Source organism: Dendropsophus ebraccatus, chromosome 1 (assembly GCF_027789765.1).
Source record: "Dendropsophus ebraccatus isolate aDenEbr1 chromosome 1, aDenEbr1.pat, whole genome shotgun sequence".
In the NCBI taxonomy this organism is placed as follows: Eukaryota; Metazoa; Chordata; class Amphibia; order Anura; family Hylidae; genus Dendropsophus; species Dendropsophus ebraccatus.
In genome coordinates, this window is record NC_091454.1 from 32,601,547 (window position 1) to 32,610,853 (window position 9,307).

General features: G+C 37.7%; 2 protein-coding genes across 2 annotated transcripts; both read right to left on the bottom strand.

Moving 5' to 3' along the window:
- Positions 1-1,297: 1,297 nt before the first annotated feature.
- LOC138777668 (protocadherin gamma-C5-like) lies at positions 1,298-3,949 on the bottom strand. Its single transcript, XM_069956331.1, has 2 exons — positions 1,502-3,949; positions 1,298-1,318 (listed from the first exon to the last, which is right to left on the bottom strand). Exons 1-2 carry the CDS (start codon positions 3,947-3,949, stop codon positions 1,298-1,300), a joined length of 2,469 nt encoding a protein of 822 aa, XP_069812432.1.
- Positions 3,950-3,952: 3 nt separating this feature from the next.
- On the bottom strand, positions 3,953-8,975 carry LOC138777828 (protocadherin gamma-C5-like). The gene is made up of 2 exons (XM_069956342.1): positions 6,531-8,975; positions 3,953-4,003 (listed from the first exon to the last, which is right to left on the bottom strand). Exons 1-2 carry the CDS (start codon positions 8,973-8,975, stop codon positions 3,953-3,955), a joined length of 2,496 nt encoding a protein of 831 aa, XP_069812443.1.
- Between the last annotated feature and the right edge of the window lie 332 nt (positions 8,976-9,307).

Genomic DNA, 9,307 nt, shown 5'->3' on the forward strand with positions numbered 1-9,307 from the left:
TGTCCTTTTCATTTTAAACATTCTATTTTCAACCACATTTTTGCCAGCCGTCATTTTGGTGTTAAAAAAAGTAAAAAATGCATCCATATTTTAATAATTACAGCCATAAATAATGACCATTATTTATGTCTGTAACTATGAACAACTGCTGCATTGCTACCTCAAAATGATGGATATCCAAGAATAGGACAGAAAGAAAACTTAATATGTTAATTGTTTTTTGTTTATTTTTTTTATTTAAAAAAAAATGGGAAAAGGGAGATGACTACATGTTTTACTATTGGAGGGGTTTGTTTATATTTTCAAAAACTTTTTTTACACACTCTTTTAATCCCAAGGAACTTTTATGAGCAATCATCCAATTACTTATACAGATCAATGTCGTACATATGTACTGCATTAATTTATTTGATCGGCGCTCGATTGTTACTGCATGACCACCAATGATGCACTCATGTACTGTTTGAATGCAACTGTCAAAAAATACAGAATAGCCAGCAACAAAGATTGCTTCTTGCTGGTTATTAACTGCTGCAAACAACAGGTATAGAGAAGGACCAACTCCCAAGATCTCTTTATACCTCTTTAATGACCACATGACAACATTCACCTCATGTGCTGATAAGATGTTAAATATAAAATAGTAAATTAAAGTTCCTTTTAAAAAATTTAGTATTATAATATGAAGGATTATATAGTATAAAGTATGGAAAAATTAAAAAGAAAATAGCAGTACTTACCTCCCCGATCCATGATCGATGTTGTTCTTATGCTTTCCATGTCCCCACAGAACTCTACTTTTTGTTCTCCTTCGAAAATTATCAGAAAGCGAATGGTGGAGGCTGTAGTGTACTACACTCCCGACATGGATTATGAAAGTGGTCCTTTCTTTAATTTATTGTATATTAAGACTGGACCAGAAAATGTAGATCAGCAGGGACCAAATGAGTATCAGAAAGGTTAGGGAATGATTGGAGTAATGCATGGTATTTTAAGTTAGTTTAGACATATCCTTCCAGACAAGCACACTACAGATATTTATACAACAATTAAATTAACAAGAAGTACTGTATAAAACAAGTCACTATCATCAACCGCACACTATATAAATCCACCCCTTACATAGAAGAAAACAGTAATGGTTCTTTTATTCTAATTACCAGTGCTACTAAATGAAAATATATTGTTAGCGCTGTAATAATTGCAATAGAGTAGATTTTCTTTAAAAGAAAGGGAAGATATTTAACCATAGTTACACACAATAAGCTTGAAAATACAATAGTCAACCAAATTCAATCTATAACCTTACAGTGTTGTTCTACAGAAAGGCAAAAAAAAAACCCTCATAAGATAAATGTCAATTGCATCAAGAGGGGAAAATTCGTTACTAAGTTCAAATTTGAAAGACAGAATAAATCCCTGTATCAAAGCCTTATCTCCTATCTAATATCCATAGATTGTAACATAATTTTTTTTTTATAAAGAAAAAAATATATTTTACCTGGTCAGAATTATTCAGGAACTGCACTTCTGAAGATGTTCTGGCATCATTAACCAAATCTTCTGATTGGGGAAAATCTAAAGGTCTGGTAAAATTAGAATTTGGTTGTTCTTGGGCTGGGGGTAAATGAGTTTGGTAACTCTGCCCCTGGGATCCTGGAGGAACCATCCTCACCTCCATGTATTTTAAGGTCCCGTCAGTGTTCAGGTACAGAGCTGGCTGATACTGGTCTGTGTAGGGTTTGGATTGGGATCCACCAAGAATACAACAACTACTGGTGTAATCATAGCTGTCCTTCCTCAGACATCTCACCAATAATATCATGAAGGTGACAAGTGACACTAAGCTGATGGCCACCAGGGAAATGATTAAATACAGAGTCATATCTGATGGGGGTTTGGAATTGGTCAGGAAGTCCCCAGATTTGGGTCTTTCCACTACAACCTCATCCGCTATACTGACCAGTACAGTCACTGTGGTGGATAATGGAGGATTCCCCTGATCACTGATAGAGATGACAAGTTGTTGATCCATGTTCTGGCTTTCCTGTAATCCTCGCACAGTCCTCACCTCTCCTGTGTGTTTAGACACTTGAAATGATGAATAATTGATGGGGTCAATGAGAGTAAAGAGCAGCCAGGCATTGTGACCAGAGTCCAGATCCACTGCCGACAGTTTGGTCACCAGATATCCCGCACTTGTAGACTTTGGGATCCTCTCTTGGACAATGAGGTCCTCAGAGTGCTCTGGATACAGCAGAGTGGGGGGATTGTCATTTCTATCCAGAATGAAGATAAAGACGGGAACAGTGGAAGATAACTGTGGAGACCCTGAGTCTTCTACTTTTATGGTGATCTGTAAAACCTGGATCTGCTCATAGTCAAAAGAACGCTGAGCGTATATATTCCCATCATTAGAATGGATGTAAACAAAGGAGGATACAGAGGAACCGTCAATCTGACTCTCCACTATGGAGTAGACCAGATCAGAATTAACCCCCTCATCTAGGTCAATAGCAGATACTGTACATAGAAGAGTCCCCGGGTCACTGTTCTCCATAATGAAAGCATTATAAGTAGCCTGTGTGAACACTGGAGCATTATCATTAATATCTGACACCCTGAGGGTGATGCTTGTTTTACTGTATAGAGGAGGAGACCCTAAATCTGAGGCTGTCAGCTCTATAGTGTATTGGGGGGTTTCCTCTCTATCCAGATTCCCATCTACAACTAGAGAATAACGATTTCTGGTCTCTTTAATTTTGAAAGGCACATTTGGTGGTAGGTCCAGACGTATTTCTCCATTTTTCCCAGAATCCTTATCTTCCACATTAATGAATCCTACAATATCCCCAGATGGAGAATTTTCTGCAATATCATTAGTCGTTGACACAAAAGTAATTTCAGGGTGATTATCATTCACATCTTCTATTTCCACTTGAACTATACAGTTACCCTCTAATTTCGGAAATCCCTTGTCTACGGCCTTAATAGATAATTCATAAAAGCTTTGTTTTTCAAAATCTACCAGTCCTTGAACAGAAATTTCACCATTTTTCTCATTTAGAGAAAACATTTCTCTAGCAGATTCAAATGTGTGATCATCAAAGGAAAACTGTATCTCCCCATTTGCTCCGTCATCCTGATCTGATGCATTCAGTGTTAATATCACAGTCTTCAATGGCAGATTCTCCCTTATACTGATCTTATATAGTGACTGATTGAATACAGGAAGATTATCATTAATGTCTAATACAACTATTGTTATTCTGCAGCTCCCTGATCTGGCCGGTTCTCCTCCATCTATAGCTGTGAGAATCAGGTTATGTTCTGCTTTCTCTTCTCTATCTAAAACCTTTTCTAGTATCAGCTGAGGGATGAGCGTTCCATCCTTACGATTCTTCACAGACAAAGAGAAATAAGGATTTGTATTCAGTGTATACTGACTGACACCATTCACACCGACATCTAAATCCTTGGCAACATCTAAAGCAAACCGAGCACCAGGACCAGTAAACACCTCTGTGATCTCTAAAATTTTATTATTAGATGAGAATGTAGGAGAATTATCATTAATATCCAGAATCTCTATTTCTAGAGGGAAAAGCTCCACAGGATTCTCAGCCACAACCTCTATCTGCAGTAAACAGCGGGGACCAGATCCACACAGACTCTCCCTATCAATCCTCTCCCTCACAGCCAACCCTCCATTTCCCTGATTTATACTGAAATATTTCTGGTATTGTTCAGATCTCAGATGTATCCTGCGCTGAGAGAGCTCGGCACGTTTTATCCCCAGATCCTGAGCTACATTTCCTACCAATGTCCCCGGCTCAGACTCCTCAACAATAGAATAACGCAGCTGCCCAGAGACCCAGCCCCAGCTACAAAGGAGAAAGCAGCAGACTACTTGCCATTTCCAGCACTGACAAAAGCCTCTGATGTCCATATCTTATAGGATTCTCTTGATACTTGATGTCATGTAGATCCAGTGTAATCCAAGCTACATGAGGGTCATAAATTTATCTGTCCATATTCCCAAAAATATAATCCATCTGAAGAAAATCCACATCCACAGGGCTCTCATCGGAGCAGCAGCTCTTCTTTGTGTGAGAGAAACGATGGGAGGGTGAATCACTGAGCCAGGGGGAGGAGAGCGCACAGCTGACATGAGCACATTCTACAGTATAGTTTCATGTTAAACATGAAATACAATGCTGCTCTCTTCTGGTCATTTTTTAAAATTACAGCGTGAAAATGAAGAAAAAAAAATCATCTTCCTTTAGCATTTGTACATACAGAAAATATTACCATTTACCATTGTTAAGGTTTGTGTTGAACCCCTTACGTTAATATTTCCTTAATACCCTCTTATTTCAATATCAATGAATGTCAATTTCATTGTTTCATACGTAGTGGTAGGTATGTGAATTGTGGTTGATTTAGGTATTTATTATTTTTATGTATTGAACCCTATGTGGTTAGTTATGTATTTATAGAAAACAAAAGTTACAAGTTTTTTTTTTTTAATAGTCTTATTAAATCTGTATCATAAGAGCTTGAGAGCAACTGTTTAAAGAACACTGCAGTATAAGAGAGAGTACTTTACTCTGTCATTCTCTAAACCTTCTATACTGTGTCATTCTCTGAACCTTCTCTTTTGGACAATACCATTATTTCCCCATGATCAATGCTTAGCACAATCTTCCCTCTCGTTGTCATTCGACCTAGCATGGCTAACTAGTTTTCCTTTAAACCAAGTCTATTCCTCAGCAGGTAGCAACAGCCTGGGCATGGGTAAGTCTCTGTTCGTGTGAAACATGAAGTCTGCTATATACAAATGTAGTAGCTGCCAACATTACTGATGACATGCTACTCAGCTTCAGTTCTATTGACACCATGTGCACAACAGAGTGTATTTAAAGGAGAATGGATTCATTATTTTGTCTACAGACTACCTGCTCCTGTACTGTACATTATTTAAAAACAATTGAATTCTTAAATGTGCTTAAATTGTCATATTCTGTCGTGTCCTTTTCATTTTAAACATTCTATTTTCAACCACATTTTTGCCAGCCGTCATTTTGGTGTTAAAAAAAGTTAAAAATGCATACATATTTTAATAATTACAGCCATAAATAATGACCATTATTTATGTCTGTAACTATGAACAACTGCTGCATTGCTACCTCAAAATGATGGATATCCAAGAATAGGACAGAAAGAAAACTTAATATGTTAATTGTTTTTTGTTTATTTTTTTTACTTAAAAAAAAATGGGAAAAGGGAGATGACTACATGTTTTACTATTGGAGGGGTTTGTTTATATTTTCAAAAACTTTTTTTACACACTCTTTTAATCCCAAGGAACTTTTATGAGCAATCATCCAATTACTTATACAGATCAATGTCGTACATATGTACTGCATTAATTTATTTGATCGGCGCTCGATTGTTACTGCATGACCACCAATGATGCACTCATGTACTGTTTGAATGCAACTGTCAAAAAATACAGAATAGCCAGCAACAAAGATTGCTTCTTGCTGGTTATTAACTGCTGCAAACAACAGGTATAGAGAAGGACCAACTCCCAAGATCTCTTTATACCTCTTTAATGACCACATGACAACATTCACCTCATGTGCTGATAAGATGTTAAATATAAAATAGTAAATTAAAGTTCCTTTTAAAAAATTTAGTATTATAATATGAAGGATTATATAGTATAAAGTATGGAAAAATTAAAAAGAAAATAGCAGTACTTACCTCCCCGATCCATGATCGATGTTGTTCTTATGCTTTCCATGTCCCCACAGAACTCTACTTTTTGTTCTCCTTCGAAAATTATCAGAAAGCGAATGGTGGAGGCTGTAGTGTACTACACTCCCGACATGGATTATGAAAGTGGTCCTTTCTTTAATTTATTGTATATTAAGACTGGACCAGAAAATGTAGATCAGCAGGGACCAAATGAGTATCAGAAAGGTTAGGGAATGATTGGAGTAATGCATGGTATTTTAAGTTAGTTTAGACATATCCTTCCAGACAAGCACACTACAGATATTTATACAACAATTAAATTAACAAGAAGTACTGTATAAAACAAGTCACTATCATCAACCGCACACTATATAAATCCACCCCTTACATAGAAGAAAACAGTAATGGTTCTTTTATTCTAATTACCAGTGCTACTAAATGAAAATATATTGTTAGCGCTGTAATAATTGCAATAGAGTAGATTTTCTTTAAAAGAAAGGGAAGATATTTAACCATAGTTACACACAATAAGCTTGAAAATACAATAGTCAACCAAATTCAATCTATAACCTTACAGTGTTGTTCTACAGAAAGGCAAAAAAAAAACCCTCATAAGATAAATGTCAATTGCATCAAGAGGGGAAAATTCGTTACTAAGTTCAAATTTGAAAGACAGAATAAATCCCTGTATCAAAGCCTTATCTCCTATCTAATATCCATAGATTGTAACATAATTTTTTTTTTATAAAGAAAAAAATATATTTTACCTGGTCAGAATTATTCAGGAACTGCACTTCTGAAGATGTTCTGGCATCATTAACCAAATCTTCTGATTGGGGAAAATCTAAAGGTCTGGTAAAATTAGAATTTGGTTGTTCTTGGGCTGGGGGTAAATGAGTTTGGTAACTCTGCCCCTGGGATCCTGGAGGAACCATCCTCACCTCCATGTATTTTAAGGTCCCGTCAGTGTTCAGGTACAGAGCTGGCTGATACTGGTCTGTGTAGGGTTTGGATTGGGATCCACCAAGAATACAACAACTACTGGTGTAATCATAGCTGTCCTTCCTCAGACATCTCACCAATAATATCATGAAGGTGACAAGTGACACTAAGCTGATGGCCACCAGGGAAATGATTAAATACAGAGTCATATCTGATGGGGGTTTGGAATTGGTCAGGAAGTCCCCAGATTTGGGTCTTTCCACTACAACCTCATCCGCTATACTGACCAGTACAGTCACTGTGGTGGATAATGGAGGATTCCCCTGATCACTGATAGAGATGACAAGTTGTTGATCCATGTTCTGGCTTTCCTGTAATCCTCGCACAGTCCTCACCTCTCCTGTGTGTTTAGACACTTGAAATGATGAATAATTGATGGGGTCAATGAGAGTAAAGAGCAGCCAGGCATTGTGACCAGAGTCCAGATCCACTGCCGACAGTTTGGTCACCAGATATCCCGCACTTGTAGACTTTGGGATCCTCTCTTGGACAATGAGGTCCTCAGAGTGCTCTGGATACAGCAGAGTGGGGGGATTGTCATTTCTATCCAGAATGAAGATAAAGACGGGAACAGTGGAAGATAACTGTGGAGACCCTGAGTCTTCTACTTTTATGGTGATCTGTAAAACCTGGATCTGCTCATAGTCAAAAGAACGCTGAGCGTATATATTCCCATCATTAGAATGGATGTAAACAAAGGAGGATACAGAGGAACCGTCAATCTGACTCTCCACTATGGAGTAGACCAGATCAGAATTAACCCCCTCATCTAGGTCAGTAGCAGATACTGTACATAGAAGAGTCCCCGGGTCACTGTTCTCCATAATGAAAGCATTATAAGTAGCCTGTGTGAACACTGGAGCATTATCATTAATATCTGACACCCTGAGGGTGACGCCTGTTTTACTGTATAGAGGAGGAGACCCTAAATCCGAGGCTGTCAGCTCTATAGTGTATTGGGGGGTTTCCTCTCTATCCAGACTTCCATCTGTGACCAATGCATAACGTTTTTTTCTCTGTTTGATTCTAAAAGGCACATTTGGTGATAAGTCCAGTTTTATTTCACCATTTTTCCCAGAATCCTTGTCTCTGACATTTACAAATCCAACAACAGTTTCCAGTGGGGCATTTTCTGGAACATCATATAATGAGTATGAGAAGGTAATATCTGGAGAGTTATCATTAACATCTTCTATTTCTACCTGAACAATGCAGCTTCCTTCTAATTCAGGACTTCCATTGTCTACGGCTCTAATAGACAGTTCATAAAAATTGAACTCTTCATAATCCACTAACTCATTAACAAAAATGTCACCAGTATGTTCATTCAATCCAAACATTTGTCTTGCAGGTTTAGATGTGTGACCATCAAATGAAAACCATATCTCCCCATTTGCTCCGTCATCCTGATCTGATGCATTCAGTGTTAAAATCACAGTCTTCAATGGCAGATTCTCCCTAATACTGATCTTATATAGTGACTGATTGAAGACTGGAGGATTATCATTAATATCTAATACAACTATTGTTATTCTGCAGGTCCCTGATCTGGCCGGTTCTCCTCCATCTATAGCTGTGAGAATCAGGTTATGTTCTGCTTTTTCTTCTCTATCTAAAACCTTTTCTAGTATCAGCTGAGGGATGAGCGTTCCATCCTTACGATTCTTCACAGACAAAGAGAAATAAGGATTTGTATTTAATGTATACTGACTGACACCATTCACACCGACATCTAAATCCTCTGCAATCTCTAATGCAAACCGAGCACCAGGACTTGCTAATAATTCTGTGATTTTTATAATCTGATCAGTAACTGAGAAAAGTGGAGAATTATCATTAATATCCAGAATCTCTATTTCAATACTAAAAATCTCTACAGGATTCTCAGCGATAGCCTCCCCATACAATGAACAGTCTGGTTTGGAATCACACAGACTCTCTCTATCAATCCTGCCCCTTACAAATAACACTCCATTTTCTTGTTTTAGATCGAAATATTTGTTATCTTCAGATCTTAAATGCAATTTCCGATGAGAAATCTCTGATAGTCTTATACCTAAATCCTGAGCCACATTCCCTACAACAGTCCCTGGTTCAGACTCCTCAACAATAGAATAACGCAGCTGCCCAGAGACCCAGCCCCAGCTATAATGGAGAAGGAAGCACAGTACTTGCCATTTCCAGCATTGCTTACAGCTTCTGATGTCCATATCTTAAATATCTTTATCATTACATAGGTCTTTTGTAATTCCAAATGCCCTTTCCTTAGATATTCATGGTGTTAGCACTAAAATTATCCATCGATAGAAAAATATCCGAAGGGCTCTGATCAGCGACCCAGCTCTTCTTTGTGTGCGAGATGAAAGATGGGAGGGTGAATCACTGAGCCAGGGGGAGGAGAGCGCAGCTACAGAACAAGCAGGCTAGCTCATATATCCGAACAAGACATGACTGCCCTCTTTTGTCGAAGAAGGATAACTTCACTCAGTAAGCGAAAATAGGCTAATCCTATATTTTAATGTCATTTTCTAATATTTATTCT